This window comes from Crocodylus siamensis, chromosome 12, assembly GCF_052110815.1.
Source record: "Crocodylus siamensis isolate JL-2025a chromosome 12, ASM5211081v1, whole genome shotgun sequence".
NCBI lineage: Eukaryota > Metazoa > Chordata > Crocodylia > Crocodylidae > Crocodylus > Crocodylus siamensis.
The window spans coordinates 29852208-29875178 of NC_143406.1; the positions used below are offsets into that span (position 1 = coordinate 29852208).

Sequence of the window (22971 nt, forward strand, 5' to 3'; positions counted from 1 at the left end):
TGACCTCCACCAATTCCATCAGTACCCTTGGGTGAAGAGCATCTGGACTTGATGATTTATACATGTCCAGCCCCTCCAAAAGTTCCCCAACTAGATGATCCCTCACCCGAGGCATAGCGTCATGTCCCCTGAGCCTGTCCATAATCCTAGTGGGGGAGTTGTCCTGGTCCCCACTAAAAAATAGGGAGGCAAAGAACTCATTGAAGAGATCAGCTTTTTCCTTTGCTGCAATCACTAGATTTTCAAGCCTGTCTGTAGGGACCCCACATTACCTGATATCTTCTTCTTACACCCTATATATTTGAAAAAGGACTTTTTTCTTTCTTTAATTCTGATTGCCAGCCCTAGCTCTGTATCTACCTTGACCCTCCTAACCACCTCCCTGCAATCATGAGGAACGGAGGTGTAATCCTTCTTGGTGATTGCGCCTTGCTTCCACTGATTATATGCCACACTTTTTGTCCTCAGGCCCTCCTGGATGCCTTTACTGAGCCAAGGGGGCTTTTTAGCACTCTTGCCCCCTTTGGTTCACGTTGGAACTGACTCCCTCTGAGAGTCAGTAGTGTCAGGTGGCTGGCTGGGGCACGAGAGTGCTAAAGTGTGGAGCTGTGTGGCAGGCAGCCCCTGTGCTTTAGCACTGTCGTGCCCTAGCCAGCCCCACTCACTGCGTACATATGCTTTCTGGTGGAGTAAATTTACTCTGTTGGACAGTACTGTTAGTTACTGTGCCCCAATATCAGCACATGTAGACTGTGACGCTTTACTGAAGAGCTCATTACAGCCAGTCCTTGGACTTGCAACACAATTGGTTCCTGAAAACTGCATCTTAAGTCAAAACGTAACTCGGAACTAATTTTCTCATAAGAAATAATGCTATAAATAGGGGATTGGTTCCTGATTCAAGGCCTGATACCCTATTTTCACCAAAAATACCCCAGAATTTTGTACTTGATCAATTACAGATGAGTAATATAGCTACATTAATGTATTTCTATTGTAAATAGCAATCATATTGATTTGGAAGGACTTCTTTGAGGTGACTTTGCTGGACTTTTTGAAGGGTTCTTGGCTGGAGTCTTCTCAGGAGTCTTGGCTGCAGATTTTTCTGGAGTTTTGTCTACTCTCTTAAAGAAAGCGTCCAAGGACAGATACTCTCCAGGGAGATAAGTGATGCCACAAACTTGTTTGCTGGCGTGGCGTCAGGTCACATCAAGCGTTGTAAAGTCGAAACTGATGTCATAAAGTTGAAACAGGGTGTCAATCTATAAACGTTGTAAGTACAAAAAGTTGTCTCGAACCGTTGTAAGACAAGGACTGCCTGTAGTCAGCTCTGTAGTAAAGCGCATTTGTAGAGGTACCCTGTGTTAGCACCTTCAGGCATGCTAACACGAGTCACAAGATAAAACCCAGGAATTCACAGTTTGGATCCGAATTTGGGCTTCTGAGTTCTTTGCAACACACGGCTCGCTGTTATCTTTTGGTGGTTGAAACCTGAACACTAGCATTTTCTGCAAGCTGCCCTAGTCTCAAAAGGTTGAGAATCACCTGTACAAAAAACCCACCAGAAATCAGCATCTCAACAGTAAACAAAACCCACCGTTTCCAAGGGCAAACTGATTAAAATGGCCAAGGAACGAGGTCTGCGTATCAAGGCCAGACTGAAGTAAGGAGGCAAGTGGGCCAACCACCTCCTTTCCACTGCTGGCTCAGCAGCACTTGGTGGCACTCGCGGGCATTTAAGAGCTTCAGTGCAGGGCGAGGGAGGCCGGGGCCTGCTCTGCTGGCCCCACTGCCCAGGGGCACCCATGCGACATTTTCCATGGGCCTCTCTCGACTGCCTCAGTGTGGGGGGTCGGGTAAAACTGCCCGAAAAACACCGGCCCTAGGCCGCTGCTGGCAGGAGGAGAGGCTGCTCTCCTCCACGGCTCTGGATGAGGTAGGCGGGAACCAGGCGCCCCGGGGGGTGGAATCGGGGCCCGGCAGCGCTGCAGCACCCCCTAGGGCGCCGCCTGCTCCGCGCCCGCACAGAGCAACGGGCGCTCCCTGCCCGGGCCAGGCCCCGGCCCCGGCCCCGGCCCGCGCCGCCGCTCTCGCGCCCGTGATTGGCCGGCGGCCGCCCCTGACGTGCCCGCGCGGCGCAGGGCGCAGACGGGTGTGAGGGGCCGCGGCGGGCCCAGGCCTCTTCGCCCGCGGTACGTCTCTTCCCTTCCGGTGAGTGCCCGCCCGGAGCCGCCGCCGCCGCCGCATGTGCTGGGGGAGGCTCCGTTCCCTTCCCCCGGCGCCTCGCGGGGCGGAATGGGTGCGGGGCCCGCGGCGGCGCTGATGGCGGCCGGGAGGGCCGGGCCCTGCGCTGTCACCCGCCGCCGGCGCTCGAGTCGTCGGGAAGTTTCCCCGCGGCTGCGCTGGGGACAGGGCTGCAGCCATGGTCTGTCGCTTTTCCCATCTCAGCTTAGCTGGTTTTGCTTTGTCTTCAGAAGCGCAGAGCGGCGGGGGAGCCGGTGGGTAGTGAAATTGAACTCCTCCTTCAGGGGAAGGGGGTTTTGGGGGGTCCAGGCTGCCGATAGCTTGGTTTGTTGTGTCTGGTGCAGGCTGGACCGTGCGGGTTGCGGACCTCGAGCGGCAAAACGGAGGGTGCACGTCTCCCCCTGGAGAAGGCCTTTTTTCCAGGGAGCTGTGTGGGGGCTACTGCCCCTGGACCCACTCTGAGTCCCATGGAGGTATGTGTGAGAAAATGTGCTAAGACCCTCAGTGCTTTGCAGTCCTCTTTAAGGTTAGCTTCATTCAAGCTGATTGCCAGAGGGGCAGTATGTGGAGAGGTGCTGCCCTGCTTTGTTTTTCTGGTAGAAAAAACTTATCTGGAGATGCCTGGAAACAACCATTCAAATGCTGAGTCTCTGAAGAGCAGAGAGCTAGACTCCTGTGTACACATTTCCTTGTGCTCTGCAGGCTCCCTCAGTCTGCCTGGAGACGGATAGTAGCAGTGCAAAGGGCTGCCCTGATTGGCTGGCCCAGACTGCATGGGGTCAGCCTGTATGTCTCTACAGCACAATGGGGTTGGGGGGGTTCTGCTCCTTGCTGGGCTGGAGTAGTAGAGCCCAGTGAGCAACACAGTGTCTCCTTAAAAGCAGCCAGGAATGCTAGAGGAGTATACTGTGGAGTCTTTCAAAAGAGAATATGTATGGACATTCATTCTTCTGGGAATAATTTAACCGTAGTTGTTTCCTGTTTTATTTTTCTCCCAGAGCAGCCCTTTTACTTTTGAACATCTGTGCACTCGTGGTTTCTCCTGGGAGAGCAGCCATTCTCCCAGGAGAAACTGAAGGTCTGTATATGGATAGAGCTAGCTTAGATGTGACCTCTTTATAACATTAGACTGCAAGCAGAAGGTTGGATTTCTTCTGCAACAAAGCCTTTTATCCTAGCATCTACAGGCATACAAGCTGCCTGTCCCATATTAAGTACCTTAGAGGCATCTGAGAGAGTGCTTTTTCCTGGGGGGGGGAAAAAAGGGTATTTTCCATTATCACTAAAATTGTGGCTGTAAATTATTCCCCCATATCTCTTTTGATGCAAGTAAAAGCCTTGGACACTTGGACCTAATGTCTGTTTTTATTCTTGAAGAATGTCGGTTCTCTAGACCCAAGTTGTGTTAGCTAATATAACTGCTTCAGAAGTCTTTTCAGTTCATATCTTTTTATTTAATAAATTACTTGTTAGTATTAGAAGTTGAAACTGGTTGAAACATTAGTGGTATGCTTCTTTGAAGAGTAAATATAACAAAAATAGACAGTATTTTTGAGAGCTATATTATAGGTGGTTACAAGTAGAGCTTTGGGCTAAAAACAGTGTTGGGTTTACCCCATTTATGATTGTCCAGGGCTTTGAATCGCATCAAAACAGGCATGGGGCAGTCATTTGTACATGCAGTTTGAATAGCAATTAACTTGAATTAGCAGGTGTGTGGGGAGTCTCAGTACTTTACAGGCACTTAAACTGGGATAATCAATGTGTACATCTGTAGGATCCAGCAGATCTCTGTTGGCTTTGTCCCTGGGAGAAATCAAACATCTGCTTTTTAACTTCATAGTAAATGTGATTTTATAGGTTGATTAGTACCAGTGCATCCTCGGTTATTGTTTATTAATTAGCCCTTTGAGAACCACGTTTGGTGTGTGAGTGGTATGGCCAAAGCAACTTTCCAGATTTAGCACAAGTAAGCAGTATCCTGGTACGTTGTTCTAGCTTTTGGAAACAGTCTGACAATTTCTGTTGCTTTTGTATGGTTCCTCTTTGAGTCCTGTGATGAAAAACTATAACTCTTGTGCTCAAATGGTTTGGCTGTCCACTAACTGGCTGCAATAGTCACTTTTCCCAAGTTTAACACAGCAACAATGTAATTTTGGCTGAAACTGATCCAGGTTTGTCTCCCTTTTTCAAATAACAGTCTGTTATGCTGATCTACATTTTAGCTGTTTCTGAACGGTGTGCATTGTCATAAATTTCACATTTATGAATGGAAATGTAACCTATATTAATAGGGTAATCATATGTCCTGGTTTAACTAAGACGGTGCCAGATTTTGGAGGCTGGTCCTTGCCAGTTGTTGAGAATTATCATGGGCGTCCCACAAATGCAGGGGCAAGGGACGCAGTCCGCCTGGGAGTTGGGGCAGTGAAAAGCACCTTGCAGGTGGACAGGCAGGTATCGTTGCCTTCCCAGCATGCTACCCTGCCCCTGCCGACTTGTGAAGGCAGAGGGACGGAGTCCAATAAATGTCCTGGATTTCCTTATGATCAGCCTACATATTAATGATTTGCATAACAAACATTTGTTTCTTTGGCAGTCCTCGTTTTGCTGCTTTGATTCCCATCTATCAGTTCAACAGCAGCGGTGGGGCTGGATAAGGTGTTTCCACAGTTTTCGGTGTAGTATCACCTTCATGGCTTTATCTTTAAGTTTTTCTTTTCTATATCATTCTTGACAGCATGTGGTCTTCCTGTTTTTTATTTCCCTGCACTGTGGTACATATTGCCATAAGCATTATGTCTTACTGGTTAATTCTTAATTCCCCTCAGCCAGCCAGTATCTCCAGTCAATAGCTTTCATTCATCTTTTTTTCTTTTTTTAATTCTATCATTCTAATTTCTACAGTAATGTGAGAGCAACAGTCACCTTGCATACCTTGATGCTCATGTTTATCAAGGTATCTTTAGTCTGTTAATACTGAGATCAATACTGTTTGTCAATTTACTGTATACTTCCACATACCATAACTCCTATTTTATCTCTTGATACTAAAACTATTACTGTTTCCTATAGCTATTGAACAAATTTAGTTATATTGTTTTCCTGCTTCATTCTTATGGTCATTTTAAACCAGGGTCATAAAAAATAGGTCCTGTGGGCTGGATCTGACTGTGAAGCCATATTATCCTGCCCCCAGTGCTGCCAGTGAGTCTCAGAGTAATCCAGAGGCAGAACACAGGGTGCACCAGATGGTCCCATGTGTCTCACACGGTGCCTGCTTCAGCCTGTGTCCCTGAGCAGCAGCGCAGTGACCATGTTACCTTTCTGAGGATATTCAACACAGCCACTGTGGTGGTGGCTCCAGAACCATGCTGCATGGTTCTGGAGCAGCTGGAATAGGACCAGGCCACATGTGGTGGCCTCTTAAGGGCATTCTCTGGGTCCAGAATGAAGGGCTGGCTTGTAGATCCAATCCAGTCCATATACAGGTCCCACAGTAGCCATCTAGCCCAGGGGGCTGAATTAATTTGTCACCCCTGTTTTACAATACTATAAAAGAAAGATCATTATCTAAATGTAACATAACTAAAACACTTCCTGAAAAATGTGAACTGGTATGCCAAACATTAATGCTGAACCTTGAAACTAACCCTGTTAACCTTGAAATAAATACTGAATGTTCTTACAACAAAAATATTCCATAAGCTGTTTGTCCACTCTAATTTCACTTGATTAGATTAATTCTATCCATCTAATCAGTTTCTAGTGGAGATGCACTGATACATTGGTCCATATTGTATAGGCATTGATAAAAGGAAAATTGACATCATCAGCAACTGGCTTTTTTGGTTGAAGTAGCTGAAAATGTCACTGGTAAAGTAAATGCCATGTGCATGCTTGCAGCCACAGCATTCATGTGGCCAGCCTGGAGAGCAAGCATCCGGCTGGTAAGTCTGTTAAGGGAGAGGTGGGTGGAGGGAAGGGGTTTGGAGGGGTGCAGATGCAGACCCCTGCAGTGAGGGAGGGAATGGGGTGCTGCCAGGTGCTGCCCAGTCACTCATGCGGGGCAGGGGGTGGATCCCACTGCTATGCACACCCCCTGGGGAGTCATGGGAGGGGCATGTGCCCCCCAGATCTGTCCACAGGGAGAGAGTGAGCTGCCACTGCAGGCTGGTGTCAGGGGCAGAGCTGGGCTCTTCACAGCAGGAGATTTGGGCTGGGGCTATATTCAGTGTGGGTGGTGGCGCTGTGAGGGGAGTTATGAGAGGGGGCTATGGCAAATTTTAGGGTGGTTGTAGCCCACCATGTAGCACCCCCCACTCCTGCACTGCTGCTGCCCACCCTGAACAGAGCCCTGACCCAGCCCGCTCCACCAGGATGAGTCCAGCACCACCCTCAGCCCACAGCAGCAGCTTGCCCTTACCCTGCACGCTAATCCTAGGGGTACATGTCCCCCATGGCCCCCTCTGGGGTACATGTAGTGGTAGGATCCATCCCCGTACGCCCATGGACGAGCCTCTCGCAGCTCAGTCCTGTGCTCCGCCCTGACAGGGCAGCGCCTGCCACTGTACCAGCCCCACTCCCTCCCTTACCACAGGGGCCTCTATCTGCCACCACCACACCCCTTCCCTCCCCTCTCCAAGTTGCCAGGCTGCATATCGGCCATTGGTATTGGCTGTTATGGGTCATTAATAATTGGCCATCGGTATTGGCGCAAAAAAATTTTATTGGTGTACCTGTAATTTCTATCTGTCTAATCAATGCTGTACATTCTTAAAGCTTTCTGTAAATCATTCTGTAAGGTGCTATCAAAAGCTTGATGAGGTTTAAAGTTGTTAAAACAGTTTTGTAGAACAATTTGGCATTGTTCTGCAGTTTAAGTTAATGATCATTAACTCGAACAACTAATTAACATGTTGCTTATGGTAAGGACATTTCTGCTAACAACTCAAACTTTCAAAGGATTAAAGGTACAAGCATCTCCGAGGCTTGCAACTCGAGAAATCCTTTATCAAAACTGCAAGACCAAGCTTGACGTTCCTGATACGATGTAAAGAAAGAATCTTTTCCTTCATATGATTGTTTCTCTCCTTATCTTTCATAAGAAGACAAAAATGTATTTAATCTGAAGGCAGGGTAGCAGCTTTAAGATTTAACTTAGTCAGAAAAGCATAAGCTTTTGTAGGCTACAGTCCACTTTGTCAGATGGTGTATGAAAAACAGCATAATATCTGACCAAGTAAGCTGTGGCCAATGAAAGGTTGTGTTTCTGAATAAGCTAATCTTAATGTGCCACTGTGCACTGCTTATACATCATAAGGAAATGAAAGAGGACAAGTCTTAAGCACGTGTGTGTGTGTGTGTATATATATGCACACTTAAGTAATTTTTAAACTTATTTTAATTTCTTTGCAAGCATTTAAGTATCATGCTTAGACATTTTCTTATGTTATTCTGCCTTTCATCTTGAATTGCTGCTTTTGTTGTACGAGCTTCACAGAACAAAGAGGTTTAATGTTTGGTAAACCATCTCTTTTTAAGCACTGGGTAAGTATCATGGGTATAGAAATGAAAATTCAGGTAATATTTGGAATTTGTCTTGCTGGTTTGATATGCATGGTATGTGTATCAATGGTTGTGGTTAAGCAATAACAACACCCTGTCATCTGCCAGCTACTTTTCAAGTTCTTTATTGCCTTTTCCTTTCTTTTAAATCTTCTTTCTTAGACTATGTGCACATATTCAGATAATCTAAGAGAATTTTCCCAGGTCTGTTCTTCTGGTAGAGAAAATTTCCCAGAGCTGTGTATACAGATATTTGAATGCTGAGGCCCTGAAGATTGAAGAACTTGCAGTGCTGACACTGTTCACCTGGGGAGGAGGGTACTATAAACGCATTTCAGCATGATCTGTAGGTTCCCCCATCTTTCCTGGTGAAAGATGGCGGCAGTGCATAGGGCACCCCTGATTGACTGACACAAACTGCCCCCGTCAGGCTATTTCTGTGCAATACAATGTGGGGATTGTGACTGGGGCATTTTCTGCTCCCTGCTGGAGCAGCAGAGTCCAGTGAGTGACACGCTGTTTCCCTGGAAGCGAAGCAGGGGGAATTCTAGACAACCATGTTCTCCTGAGAGAAGCCACAACATGTGCAGACATTCAGTCTCTCAGGAGAAATTCTCAAGTGTAATGTAGAAACTCTTGGGAGTGATTTAAGCCTGATTGTTCCCAGGTTATTTTTCTCCTGGAGCGGCTATTTTTACTCTCGGAGAAAAAGCCTGAACATCTGTATACTCATGGTTTCTTCTGGGTGAGCAGTGACTCTTGTAGGAGAATCTGAATGTCTGTATGAAACCTTAGTGCAGTCTTCAGCTATCCCTTTTGAGTGGCACTACTTGAGATAGTAGAAGTGGGGCCTCCCTAAGAGATGGAACTTGTTCTGCTTGCATGTTTCTGTCAGTACTTATTCTTAAAGTCCTCAGTTGTCTTCATCTCTGATCCTGATCGCAAACCATAGCAAGCACACTTGTCCTTATTCATCTGCAGTTTTCCTATTTATCAGTAAATAGGGCCTCCCATCTGCGTAGTTGTATCTTATAGGGTTCTTTTAACTCTTGTCCTTAACTTCCTTAATTTGATTAACCAGAATCCAGTTTCTTTGTCCTGGAGCCTGTATACTCTCCTAACCAAACTGAGGCCCTGTCTGAACCTGTGTCCAAATCCTGCCTAGCCACCCGCCGCCCCCCACCTCAGGCCTGGACTCCATCTTGAATATTAGCTTTAACACATTAATTAGCTGCTTAAACATTTTAAGATATTAAGGCATAAAGCCATAGTAAATGTAATGTAAAGAACAGACCTGCTTTATTAATAATTTCCAGCTCTGACTTTTAATTAACTTCAAACATTTGATTTGATTCAAACAGACTTTTAAAATACTGGCATTTGCAGCAGAATTGAGAGAGAAATGCTTTTAAATTATGTAATTCTTCATGAATCTGGTTTTAAAGTATAGGGTTTTTTTATTCCAGGGCATGAAAGATGGAGCCTTCAAATATGATAATCCGGAAGCCTTGGAGAGCAAGAAAAACTATGACGCAAAGTAGTCGAAAGCAAGTGAAAATGCTGAATAAAATAAAGACAATTTCAGGACAAGAAAAGTTTGTAAATCTTGAGGAGGATCACTCTGATCAATTGAACTCCATGGACGTAAGCAACAGAAGTAACGATACTGTAAAAGAAAGATCATTATCTAAATGTAACATAACTAAAACACTTCCTGAAAAATGTGAACTGGTATGCCAAACATTAATGCTGAACCTTGAAACTGACCCTGTTAACCTTGAAGTAAATACTGAATGTTCTTACGATAAAAATATTAATCAAAATCGATGTAAAAAAGAATCCCAAGATCCTACCCCCGAGAAGTCTTGCAACAAAATATGTGATGCAAAGCAGTTTTTAAGTTCTGGGTGTCTACAAGACATACTGGATAATTGGCATGAAAATGAATTAACTTCACCATCGTCCAAACCAGTTGAAGTGCATCTTTATTCACAACCAAATGGATTACCTGTTGAATTAAAAAGGAGCACTTATTTAAAAGGCAAAGCTAGCAGCGTCTTTGAGGATGAAAGAACTAATGGTATGAATCCTGATTTAGAAGAGACTGACACAAAAGTAGAAACAAATATTTCCAAAAAATCTATTCCCACTTCAGAAAGGACAGATACCATGGAAGATTCAAATAACCTAAAGCATGAGAATAATATTAGTTCAGTTACTCCCACACGGCTTGAGACAGATAAAACTGATTTTGAGAGCAAAATGCCATATGGGAATGGTTATCCAAATGTTTTTGAAGATGATAAAACTGATCTTAAACTACAGGATATGTCACCTGAATCTAATTTTGGTAAGCACTTTCTTCTAATTACCTGACTGTTTTTGAGATTCTTTAATTTTAGCTTATTGTAATTGATAAATTCAGAAATGTACCATTGTAAGAGTTCAGTCAAGAGTATACTTGTAACACTTTGCAGTTTACTTTCTGGCATGTTAGTTTGTAGTGCTGAAACAGCATGGATAAACAAGTACTCTAGTGGTGAGGCCAAATGCCATCCTTCCAGCTATTCAACTTCACCCATGTCTTGATACTTTTTTGAAACAGGAAGAGAGATGACAAATTTAGAGCATACAGTTCAGGAAGGAAGTGGTGAGAGGAGAGAAAAGAGAAGCAATATAAAGACTTGCATGAAAAGTTGAAAGAGACTAAAATGAGGCAGACCTAAAAAAACGGAATGAAGAAAAGTGAATTGGAAATTTCAGAATTGAATATGAAACAGGAAAATCCATTTTACTAGTAACTAACCCCATCTACAGTTAAGTTTAGGAAAGATACATTGATTTCATAAAATCACGTTCGGACTGTGAGAAGTAAAAGGAGGAAACAAAGAAACGAGACGAGTCTGTCTTATCTCAGTTGCTTGAATAAAAGCAGTGGTGCTCAGGCTTCTGCCCCTACAGATTACATGAGTGGTATGTCATGGTCGCTGTCCTTGTGTGTTTTATCAATGGGTTGTCACTGTTAAAGTCTCGGGGACTGTGGTGCTGGCAAAAAAGGTGTAGCCAGGATATCCCAACACCAGTCTTGTTTTAAAGAACGACCACAGATTTGGTTCAGTGACAAAGGCACGGCCAGGTTTGTTGTCTACAAGGCATGGCCCTAATACACTCATGATCTGGCAGACAAGGTGTTGGCACAACACCACGTAGGATTCCATAGCCCAACACAGAGTTCCTATGATTTCTAATTGTTTTATACAGTGGTCAAAACAAATTACATACTACATTCTACCAATATCTTGAATACCTTGAGCCTTCCTGTACCATGGGTTTATTCCAGATCCTGATCTGAGTATTCCCATTCCATCCTTATCTTGGTATTAGGCCATCATGCAGCTTATGCAGCCATCTCCTCCTCATCTCATGTCATGAGTGCACATCTGGGCCATATCTTAATTGCATTCCAAGTTTTGCTTATGTAAGGAGTTCATGCATTGGCCAGGTTTGCTGGTCACTTCTCTGACCAGTGGGAGGTGTGTGTGTGAGTTCCAGCGAGGCCTACAATATGGAGCTGATCTATGGGCCAGATCTGGTGTGTGGCATTGGTCCATGGATGTGATCCAGCATGCTGACCCAGCCACATGCATAGGTCTGATACCACACTTGCCCCAATCATAGAAAATTAGGGTTGGAAGAGACCTTGGGAGGTCATCTAGTGCAACCCCAAGTCTTCTGTTCCAGACCCAGCTGTATGCCATCTCAACCCTATGTACAAGGCCACATCATCCAAGCTGCAGGGTCCCTCATGGGTCCAGAAACTGGGCAGCAGGGAAGCTGCAAGTAATGCTGCTCCCTCACTGCCAGAGTTTTGGACCCATAGGAAGATGCAAGGGCCAGAAGTTGAGCACCTTTGGATAAGAGGGAATAAATGAAATGGGCTGTGGGGAGAGGGGATGGGTAAGTTTGATTACAAACATTAAAATGTTTTCAAATGGTACTGGTTTGTTTTTTTTTCCTTACGTAAAACATTATTTGGTATATATCCCTTGCTAGCTAATTCTTCTTGTTTTCAGCTTCACAAGCAGCTCTGGTCCTCTTTTTTTCTTTTTCTTTAACCTTGAAAACTATGAACTATTCTGTTGACCAGATTATTGTGTTACACAATAACCAGTTCAGTGCCTCTATTTGTGCCTAGCCTAATCTATGAAGTGTTACTATATAAACAAATTTGTCAGCAGTCTTCGCTGAAATGATGATGAAAGCGTAGACCAGGATAAAACATGTTCAAGTGTTGTCAAACTAATTGATTACATTCCTACTGCATAAGGGTTCCCCATACAGAAATTATGAATAAAGAAGCTTAATTGAACTGCTGGCATTGATTCTTAAATCTCTAGCATCTATGTTGACTGGATACCTTTTATTTAAGCTGTGGTAGAGTTCCAGCTCCTCTGAGGAATTTTTAAAATTGCTTAGCTGTTATTTCACATCTATATTGATTGTGTTCAAGGCTTATGGCCATTAGTATTGTTTCCTCTACTATTATCCACTCACAGTTTCTGCTTTGATTCTATTTTGAGGCAAAAATGAGTTTTTTTACAGTGGCCGTTTCAATGTTTATAACGAGTCAGTTGGTTACAACCAACTGTAACAGGGTCCCTTGCTCATTTCTGAGGGGGGAGAGGGACCCCAGGGTCAGCTGGCTAGCCTCGGCCCCTGGAACAGAATTACGATGGCAAAGGGGCTTTAAATAAAATGCCTGCCCATCCCAGGTATAGGCCTGTCGATCACTGCCTGGGGTAGAAGTAGAAGATGAAGTGACTCGGAGAGACTTGCAAGCCCAAGGCCTGACCCAGAGAGGGCAGTCTAGCTGTAGGAGCTGCAGGAGGCAGACCTCCTGGGAAGAGACCGTGTGAGCTGCTCACATAGGAAGGACTCTGGGCTGCAGGGGAGCTGGAAGAAACCCTCTACCGTGAGCAGCGACAGAAGTTCTGTGAGCCTTTGTGATAGTGCTACCACAGGGAAAGAGCAACCCCAGGAAGGGAACCTTTTGTTTTGGGAACAGATACTCATGTTTTTGGTTTCTGTTTAAACTAGAGGACTGGATGTAGCTGTAAGAGAAAGATTTGAGGTCACAGGGGTGCGGCAAGGGCACCCAACACAGAGCACTTCTAGGGCTTGAAGCCTGGTGGGCTGCATGAGTGCAGAAGCCCAAACGCTTCAGAAGGAGGACTGTTGCTTGTTGTAAGGTATTCAGTTCTCTGACAAACACAGTGGTGCCAGACAGTAGAGACTAGGGTGCAGGGCCAGAGCCCGTGAAGGGCAAGACCAGGGCCCAAGGGGCCCAGAGCTTGTGAGGGGCAAGATAAGAGCTGAGGCCCAAAAGCCAAGGGTCCTGGTACAGTGGACCTCAGGTGGAATGACCCAGCTAAGATAAAGTGGGTCAAGGTCAGGGGGCCTCAAACCTGTCAAGGGCTGACCACTGCAAAGCCCCTTCTACTTCTCTGTGAGACCATAACATCAACATCAAGGCACGGCAGGTGAGGTAACTGCGTGAGAGAACCCTGAGAGGCTGGAGTGGGTAACAGTGGGTCCAGGTCGTGGCCATGAGGGGAGAACTTGCCGCTCAAGTGCCATGTGCGTTACAGCAACACAGTATAGTTTGTGTCCATACAATAACTTTTCTTTCAACCAGACTTTGTGTTTGTGTCTGTTCACCTCGTTCACTGCCTGGCAGGTGGAGCAGGAAGTAGAATGGACACCATCAGATCAGGTAGGAAGCAGAAGGAAGAGGATTGGACAGGGGAAAGGGATCAGAGTGGTACTGGGGGAGGAGGGTTGCAGTGCTTATTTGTGGCAAGCCTGCCAAAGAAGTTGGCTCCCACTGCTCTACAGTATTGGTTAGAAGTTCTCGTCTGTGCTGGGGTTGGAGAGGAGTAGTGCTGCAATGGCCAATGTAAGTTATACTGTGGGCAAAAATCCCTATTCATATGGGATTACATCACACACACTTTCTTTTCTCATTTCTTTCAGAATAGTAAACTGTCCTCCAAATGCCCTTTCTTCTTCTCGTTGGACATTTTCAGATCCCAAATGAATAACCATTTTGGAATAGCTCTTGTATTGATTTAATTTCTGAAAATACATGATACAAGTTTACTGGTTCTGTATTTCAAAAGTCTGACTTGGTTTATTTACTGTCAGAGATACAATATCTGATCCCTCAGGCCTACAGTAGTATTGCTAACTAGAGGTGCACTGATGCATCAGTGTATATTGAATCAGTACCAATAAAAGGAAAATTGATGTTATCAGGAATTGGCCTCTTTTTGGCTGATGTGACTGATAATGTTGCTGATAAATGTCATGTGTATGTGTGCAACATGCACACGGCCAGGAGTGCAGCCCAGCAGCTTGGAGAGCAGCGTCCAGCTGGTAGGGCTGTGTGGGAGGGATGGGGTATGGGGGGCAGATCGAGGACCCCATGGTGAGGGAGGGAGTGTGGCTGTGCAGGGCGAGGGTGGGCTGCCCGCTTAGGGCCAGGGCTGTGCCAGCCTGTTCTCAGGAGGGGAGCTGGGCCAGGGCTGTGTTCAGGGCTGGCAGGGTCAGGGTGGATGGTGCTGGGGAGGGGAGCTCTGTGGCAAACTTTGGGGTGGCTGTAGCCCTCCTTCCCAGCACTGCCACTGCCTGCCCCACCTGGCCAAGCCCCCACCAAGTAGAGGCTGGTGCAGCCCTGGCCACAAGTGTGCAGCCCACCGTTGCCCCATGCACATATCGGGGGGACATGTGCCCCCCATGTGTCCCTCTGGGTGTGCACAGTGATAGGTGCCGCACTTCCCAGATGAGCCGCCTGAGGCTCTGTCCTGTGCCCTGCCCCACCCTGGCTGTGAAGCACCTGCCCCAGCCCCAGCTGTGAATGCCTCGATCTGCGTTGCGTCGCCCCGCCCCGCCCCGCCCCGCCCCTGGCCCCACAGACTTCCCAGCCAGATGCTGCTTTCCAAGCTGCTGGGCTGCATATGAGCAAACAGGTCAGTATGGGCCAGTATGGCTGGTTAATAATCAGCCATCAGTATTGGCCTAAAAAATCTTTATCGGTTCACCCTTACAGAAACCGTAATGGATCCTAGTATCTGTTGAGATTCAGGGTGATTCTCTGCATATCCCACTTGTTTTATGCCATTAGTATGTCTTTGTATTCATTAAGTTCATCAGGGCTGGTGATCACTGCTGGTGATGATACTAGGGAAGCTAACCACAGTGTAAGTAATAATGAGAGGTTTGTAATATGGAATATGCTCGCTGTAAATGGAAATCTTAAGAAAATATGGTTGCCACTCCCTAACAAGACTGTACCGCTTATCTGCAAATGGAGACTTAGCCACATATAGGTGTGTTTTTAAAACAAAGGGGCGCACACACATATGTATGTGAGAGAGAGACAGAGAAGTGTGTATGTGTATGCATATATTGATATTGCTTGTGAAGAATGTAGCCAAAGAAGGATTTTCTGTTTGGATGTGTATCTACCCTATATGTCTGTTGAAAAGTTTTATAGAGCATGGGGTAAGCATTTCTCTAGAACAGTGCTGTCCAACATCTACTCCAGGATAAGGCAGGCTCCATTTAACTTTCTTGTTTGCTTTTTCAACTTTTCAATACATGAACTTTGTTTAAACGTAAAAACAGTGTATATGTAATATCACCCTTTTGAACAGCAGTCTTGAACAGCTTAAGCTTGCTACAGATCCCATTCACACATCCAAGGAGTTCCAATATTACCTGATTTTTACCCTGCAATTTTAAATTTAGTTCACTTAAGCGAGAAGTACTATCTGTGAAGGAAGCTAAGCTGATCGAAATTCAGGAGACAAAAGTCTCTCCAAGTTCTGCAGTGTCAGCTTTCACTTGTTCTTTTAGGAACACTGGATTTCCTTGATTGAGAGCAAGAACTTTTGAAAACTTTAGTAGTTGCATAGCATATATCTGAACAAAGAGACAAATACACAGGTGGCCTTTCTTCCAAAAAAGGAATTGAATTGCCTGTGTAACAAAGATTTATTTCCACCATGAATGAACCTTCATGATCATTTTCATAACCTCAGCTTGTTTCACTTATTTCCCCCACACAGATTCTTGGTGCCCTAGAGTGAATCACAGAGTATGTCTGCATCCCTTTGTTGGTAGTTAATGACCAGGGTGGATAAAAATCAATGATTTTTTAAAATTAAGAAATGGATTTTTTATTTAAATATTTTTTTTATTTAATCATAGTTTTTACTTTTTTGTTAAGATGTCCTTGCCACTCTCTGAAAGTGTAGTTTCAGAAAGTTAAATGAATAAAGGATATGAAACGAGAAAAACACACTTTTTGCAGAAAACAGTGATTAAATCAAACCTTCCTGACGACTGATTAAAATTGATTTAAATCAAATTGATTTAAATCCAGATTCGCCCTGTTAATGACATTCAATTAAAATAGTATTCATTCAGCTGTTTCTCAAATATATAGTATAGATTTTGTCTTCACTCTTAGAAACATTTGCAGAATATTTTAGAATATCATGTTAAATATTCCATGCTTAAGGAAATAGCTCATGAAGGTGATTGATTATGACAGTATACGTAAACAGTGACTAAAATAAATGGCCTACTTGGGTTTATCGTTACCTTGTTCCATTCTTGAATGCACCAAAAATCGTTACAATTAAAAAAATAAATCGCCTTTAAAATTCTGAGGGGTGAGAGTGGATCCGTTTAACTCTTTTTTTTTCCCTCAATAATTTAATATTTCTTGTATAGAGTGCTTTGGGGTGAAGACCTCACCTATTTCATCAAAACTTAACCTTTAACAAATATTTGACACTGCTTTTGTAAAGTAAAATGTTTAACTTTTCTTTTCTCTTTCCTCTTCTTTTAACTCAAGATACTGTTCAAAGGAAGAGGTTAAGCTCAGGAAATAAGGAAGACTTCCAGTGTAAACGGATCAAAACTTCTGATGAAATCAATGAAGAAAATATTTGTACAGCATCAGTAAAGGATGAGAAAATATGGGAAAAGGTAATTTGCTTTGGTTTATATATATATAAAGCTGACATCTTGTATGAATTAAATGGTTTAGTTTTGATTGTTTACTTGATTTTTAACCTTAGTTGGAGTTGTTAGCAGGGCTAATGATTTTAATCCAAATCAGAGGAATATGAATTTTTATATTTTAGACAGAATGTAAATGGATTTGGGAGGAAATAAAGTATAATCCTAAATTAGTGCTTCTGTAATCTAAAAAAAAAATCCAATTTTTGCCTATATTAATTGATGAAGTAACATGTATTACAACGTGTGTATTACTACAACTTACATGAGCATGCATGAGGTTGCAGGCTGCTTGCTGTTCCTGTTCTGGCTGCCTCCTAAATTGAAGTGGCATGGTTTGTTCTTCAGAGTACTTAGGGTGTCCTAATTAGCTGAGTAGCTAACCTGCCTCCAAGGCAATTAACCTATCTGCATGCATACACTTACACTTCTTCTGACTTGCTTTTGGTTTAGGAGCAGTGGGTTTGAGGACTGCGGTCAAGGACAGTGAATAAATTTACCCTGTAAACTTGGCATTAATCTGTTTCAATTGGCAGTCATTCTTGCTCTGTACATTCTTGAGTACAACTGCTGGATTTGCAGAGGATAGGCTGATACTGTAGAATGAAGGAAATGAGAGAAGTTAATCAGAAAGGAAAGGAGGGTGAAAATGCCTGGGAAGTTCTTTGTTGCTTTGTTCTCATTAGTAATCAGTGAAACAATGATGGACCAAGAGAAGCAAGAAATCTGGCAGTGTGCTGCGGTCCCGTCTAGTTATGGGTATTGGTATTTGACAGCTTATACCACTGTGCTTCAACACCCGTCTCAGAGCTGCAGGTTGCTTGTGTGAACTGGGGCCTGAAATTGCTCTTGGTATTTAACATAGTGCTTACTTGGAAAACCTCAGCATTTATAAATCATTAGGTTCAGGTTGAAGTGCATCCTAAAACACAGAGGGAACGAAAGTCATAACCAAACCAACAATGTCTCTTTTGTAACACAGTAGAGAGAGCAGTTGCATTACTGGTAACAAAGTAAAACTGATTCATAGCTGATCTCCAAGGAAAAGAATGCTTGTATTTATTTAATTTATTAGTAATTGCTCTTTGGTTTGTCTGTCTTCTACTTCTTGCAATAATAAAATAATTAGTACTTGTATAATAAGCAGCTACTTGCCAACAACAGGTTTTTTGCAACTTAATGTTTTGGTTTTCTAACATTTATACTTACAGTACTTACATTTTTAACATCTATATTGATAACATTGAGTGATACTGTACTCTCAATTCTAACCTCTCTGGTAGTAGCATTAAGCATACTGGTATGCTTTGTCAATAATAAAGTATGCCTATGCTAGCAGAGATTGCTAGTATAGCTGTACTAGAGACTTTTCTAGTTTAGTTCTGGCCTTATCTAAACCAGTATAACACAACATTTGTGGTCTCATAGAAAAATGTTTACTTTCCAGGAGTACAAGTCTTATTTGCTCACCGTCAGTTCTTTTTTTAACTCAAAAGCAGCACCAGCCCCTTTCTAGTTTCTGATTCTCAACCCAAAAAGGACAAAAATGTTGTTACAACTCATTCAATGGTGCTTTGCACCTATAAACATTTGTAGGTTCAACTATAAATATGCCTTGCTCTGATCTACCACACGCAGACAGATAATACCGCCATAATGAGAATCATTGAACCCTGCCTCCCAAGTGTCGTGATTGTTGTCCTGTCCAAAGCATAAAATATTACAGTTATAATGTGTGCAATGATGGTGCATAGGTTTAATTTTTAACTATTTAAAAAATGAAGCAGTATTAAAACTAATGGCTAACGAATGTATTTGGATATATTCATTATTTCAGCAAAAAATGATTTCTTGTTTGGAAAAGTAGTTTTTTTCTTCATTGTAGGTCAAACTTTTGATTTATGAGCGGATGGGTATTTTAAATGATGAATCCTTTAACCATAAAATAGAACGTTTAAATGGAAGAGTTGAACAAACGCAATGCCGAAGAAAACATGAGGAAATAGCTATTACGTTCCTAGTAAGTTGGGTTTTTTGGTTTGGTTTGGTTTGGTTTGGTTTTGTTTGCATCAAATGCTGTATGTTTGTCCTAGAACCATGACTGCATTTCTTCAAGGTATTCAGTTTTCAGAAATACTTTAACATTTGTATACCTCAATTATGCAGTTTTATGTGCACTGAAAAAGTAATCGTACAACCCAGTATCAATTTTCCAAAAGCTTTTTAATTCCTATATTATATTGCATAAAGATCAGCAGTTTCTAATTGTTTTTGTAGTTTAGTTGCACTTTTTGTTATGTTTTGCCCTCTAAATTTGATGAACAGTATATGAATGTATGTAATATTTCAAATTAACACTTATAGTAGTATTTTTTCCTTTCTCTGTAGAAAAAAATATCAAAGCTTGAGAGACGTATTAATGCTGTGATAACATTTCAGAAGAAAATATTGACAAAAACGGTCACTCGTAAGGTATTGTGCAAGATATATGGTCATGTAGATATTAGTAGCAATTTAATCATGAAATGATGGGCACTTTCATAAACAATTTGTTATAATGCATAATATGAAAACGTAACAATGATGGTAATTTTGAAGGTTAAATTGCTTTTGCTTACGTTTCTAATGCATATATAAGGAATGCCTAATGTAGCTCTGAGATCCCGCCAGGGTAAGTGCAATACCCCAGAGCTGGGGCTGACAGTTCACTGATTATCAGGCCTGTCAAGCCAATTCGAGACTCTGGGCTGTTGGGATCAGCCGTGAGGCAGCCTTGAATGCTCCACACATTCAGTTTAAGGCACGGTACAAACCAGCCATAAGTATTCTGCATTATCTGTGAAATATTTTTATGGCTGGCTTGCCATTTTATGACACTTCTTTAAATTCTGTATGTTCATATGAACGTATTCATTGCCACATGAATGGAATTGTGTAGAGAGATCTTTAGATGGTAAAGCTGAAAGTGCTGTTCAATATCTTAAAAACTCAGCCAATAAATGGAACCATAAGCATTTCATGCAGAGGTCTGAATATTGTATGACCTAGAAGTATTAATTTTTACAAGGTTTTGGGCTATTTCAGAGCTTGACTTGAAATAGTAAATCTCTTGAGAGGTTCTCTGAGGACTAAGGAAGGTTTTACAAATCTGCAGTGGGGTGCTACTTCTGACTGTTTGTGTACCTGCATAAAGTTCTTCAATAAGCTTGTTAAATTAAGGGAGACAGTTCAACTCAAGTAAACTGTCAGATCTTCATTTTCCTTTATTGGTGCAGTGACAGCTTTTATAACAACTGATAATTGGTCCCAAAGATTTAACATAGGCTTGTGGGCTTAGCCAAATATAGCTTAAGCCATAGTGTTCTTATTTCTCTTTATAGAACTGTAACTTAATTTCTATAAATATTATATACTTTGTACACTGGCAAATGTTACATGCCAGGATTTAAAGAGTTTGTGGCAGAAAATTTTATTCTGCTATTTGACATTTGTTTCTTTTTACAATGAAACTCTTGAATGTGTTTTGTAAAGCAAAAACTAAATATTGAACGTTTGCATTAGGGATTTTTAAAATATTTGTATTTAACAGCAAAATAATTCTAGCACACAAGAAAATTTTGGCATGTTGTCAAATTTGCTTTTTCTTAGGTTGTCATTCTGAAACTTTTTTGGTCAATATTGGGAAGAATGGAACTACAAATACCACTCACTCTTTCTCTCCTTTATATTAACTATTGTTGTAATTCCCCTTAAAAAATCTCCTAAATTTTTGGGGGAAATGTGTTTATGTCCAAAGAGAGTCTCATGTTTAGCACAAAGTTTAGATTTATTTGTATTTGAGAGAGAAATCTCAAAAAAGTCTAGCAAAATCCTATTGAAGAAAGAATTGCATATGCAGTGGACATGGGGACCTTGTCTTCAATTGTGTTTTATAAAACTGGTTTTTACACCTTGCAGTTTTTTAAGCAGAGAAGAAAAGCACCATATATGGATATGGTTCACTAATCAGTGAACCCTAAAGACTTCAAAGAACTTTTGGGAACCAAATTATCATCTGACCCCGGTGCTCTTTCCTGCCAAGGCAGGGGGTCGGAATAGATGATCTTCCTAGGTCCCTTCCGACTCTAGCTACTATGAAACTATGAATCAGTTTGTACCTTCCTGCAGTCACCTATTCATGCCGAGCATAAACCAGACTGTACAGATAACATAGATGTTTATTGTAAAGGGACATGTACAGTGGAGTAACAGTAGTAGCTTGGTGTTCAGACAGTGTGTACAACAAGAGAGTTTAACATTAAAATAGCCAAACCCATACTAGCTGATGCTGCAAATCTGACTTTTTATTACCACTGTAACAAATTATCTGCTCCTGTCCCATGCTTGTATCGCTGCTGAATTTTAACCCGTTTCCCTCCATGCCCTACTAGACTAGAGGAACTATTGTGTGCAATAGACATTAAACCCATGGTTTGTTCATTATATATGCTTGAACTGAATGTTTAGGCTGGTAAAATAAATGAGTGTTCATTTTATCTAAGCAACTGACAGTATGTGGAAATATCTCTGAGTCCTTATGGGAGGTTCACAAAAATGTTTAGTAAGAGAGAGTTCTGTGCTTTAGCTGTATGATCCAGAAGTACAATTTTAAGTGGAGCTAAGCATGTTTTACCAAATAAGAAAGAATAAATGGGATTTGTATTCATTAGATATATTTGACAGGCTAACTTAAATATAATATTTAATTTCTTATCATATTACTTACCGTTTGATAGCTGCTCTTCTGTCATATAAATCTTTACGATAGCAAAAGATTAATTTTAAAGATACTCCAGCTTAAGAATGACAGATTTATTTTTAAGCAAAAAAAGTTAAATAATGATAACTAAGAACCAAAAAAAGTCATGCTTTTCCACTGAAAAGAGAGCATATCTGAAATCTAGGACATTTTGACTCATCAGAAGAGGTCTGGATGTGAACAGGCTGGAATACAGTTGTGATGGTGTCTCGTTTTTTTTCTTCGCTTCAGGAAAACCTTCAAGGTGCAAACTTGCAAAATGTGATACTAAATCGGACCAAAGGTTTTCCATTGCTTCCTGATAACAGCAGCGTACAATCAGTTTCTCCAGTTAAAGCTGTACCAGCAGCTCATAGACAATCTGATTCTACTCCTGAATTGGTTTCAGAAGACGGGGAAAGGTAGGTGTCTAAATGACCAAAAATAGATAAATTAACGTAGCTGGTGTATTCTGTATGATTTTGAAACATTTTAGTTCAATATTTACCTATTTTTCCTTCATAACATATTGTATTTACATCAATATAGGATGACCCCCCTCAACAATTAGTTTCTATATATGAAAAAACTATAAATTAGTTATAATTTTCCAGGTATAGAATCTAATTATTGGAGGTTTGTCCCACTTTCACTGCTTTGATTTTCACTGCTTTGATTTTGTCCCACTTTCACTGCTACAGCAGGAAAAATAAAACTCAGGGGTTATCAGGTGGCCCCCTAGCCCTCTGCCCCCTAAACTTCTTCCCCCTGCAGCTCCTCCTCCTACTTCCACCTTTCCCCCTACTGCCAGACTCTGCTCTCCCTGAGCATGTGGACGTGAGGGACAAATTTGAAAAAAACCCATGGATTAATTAACACTCTTTTTTTAAAACTGCTGCAAGTTTTAGCACAGCTATTCCACAAACATACTTTTAAGCACCACTTTTGTACCTACTTATATAGAATATAAACTATGCATTATATTAGTCCAGAGCCAAAAGGCTCATGATTTACTGTATAGTGCTTGGGCCCAACCCAATGGAAAGTCAACAACATTTCAAGCCATGGTAACATATATATATATACGAGATACATGTGAAGTATGTGTTTAACCTGCTCTTGAAAACTTCTAACAATGGAGATTCCACAATTTTTCTAGGTAACTTGTTTCAGTCCTTAACCACCCTCATAGTCAGAAAGTTCCTCCTAATCTCCAAGCTAAACTTCTGTTGCATCTTGAGGCCATTGCTCCTAGTTGTGTCCCCTACAACCATAGAGAAAAGCCCATCTCC

General features: G+C 42.2%; 1 protein-coding gene across 7 annotated transcripts in view; it reads left to right on the forward strand.

The window, feature by feature from the left end:
• The first annotated feature begins 1081 nt into the window (after positions 1 to 1081).
• ATF7IP2 (activating transcription factor 7 interacting protein 2) overlaps positions 1082 to 22971 on the forward strand; it is a 55180-nt gene continuing 33290 nt past the window's right edge. Inside the window, exons 1-7 of one of the 7 annotated variants that reach the window (XM_090023849.1) lie at positions 1082 to 1936; positions 2589 to 2717; positions 9279 to 10162; positions 16736 to 16869; positions 18788 to 18922; positions 19291 to 19374; positions 21932 to 22101. In XM_090023849.1, the coding sequence (XP_089879975.1) occupies positions 9289 to 10162; positions 16736 to 16869; positions 18788 to 18922; positions 19291 to 19374; positions 21932 to 22101 (1397 nt within the window). In that variant the 5' untranslated portion in view covers positions 1082 to 1936; positions 2589 to 2717; positions 9279 to 9288. The other 6 variants (XM_090023848.1, XM_090023851.1, XM_090023852.1 and 3 more) reach the window with 6 other exon arrangements.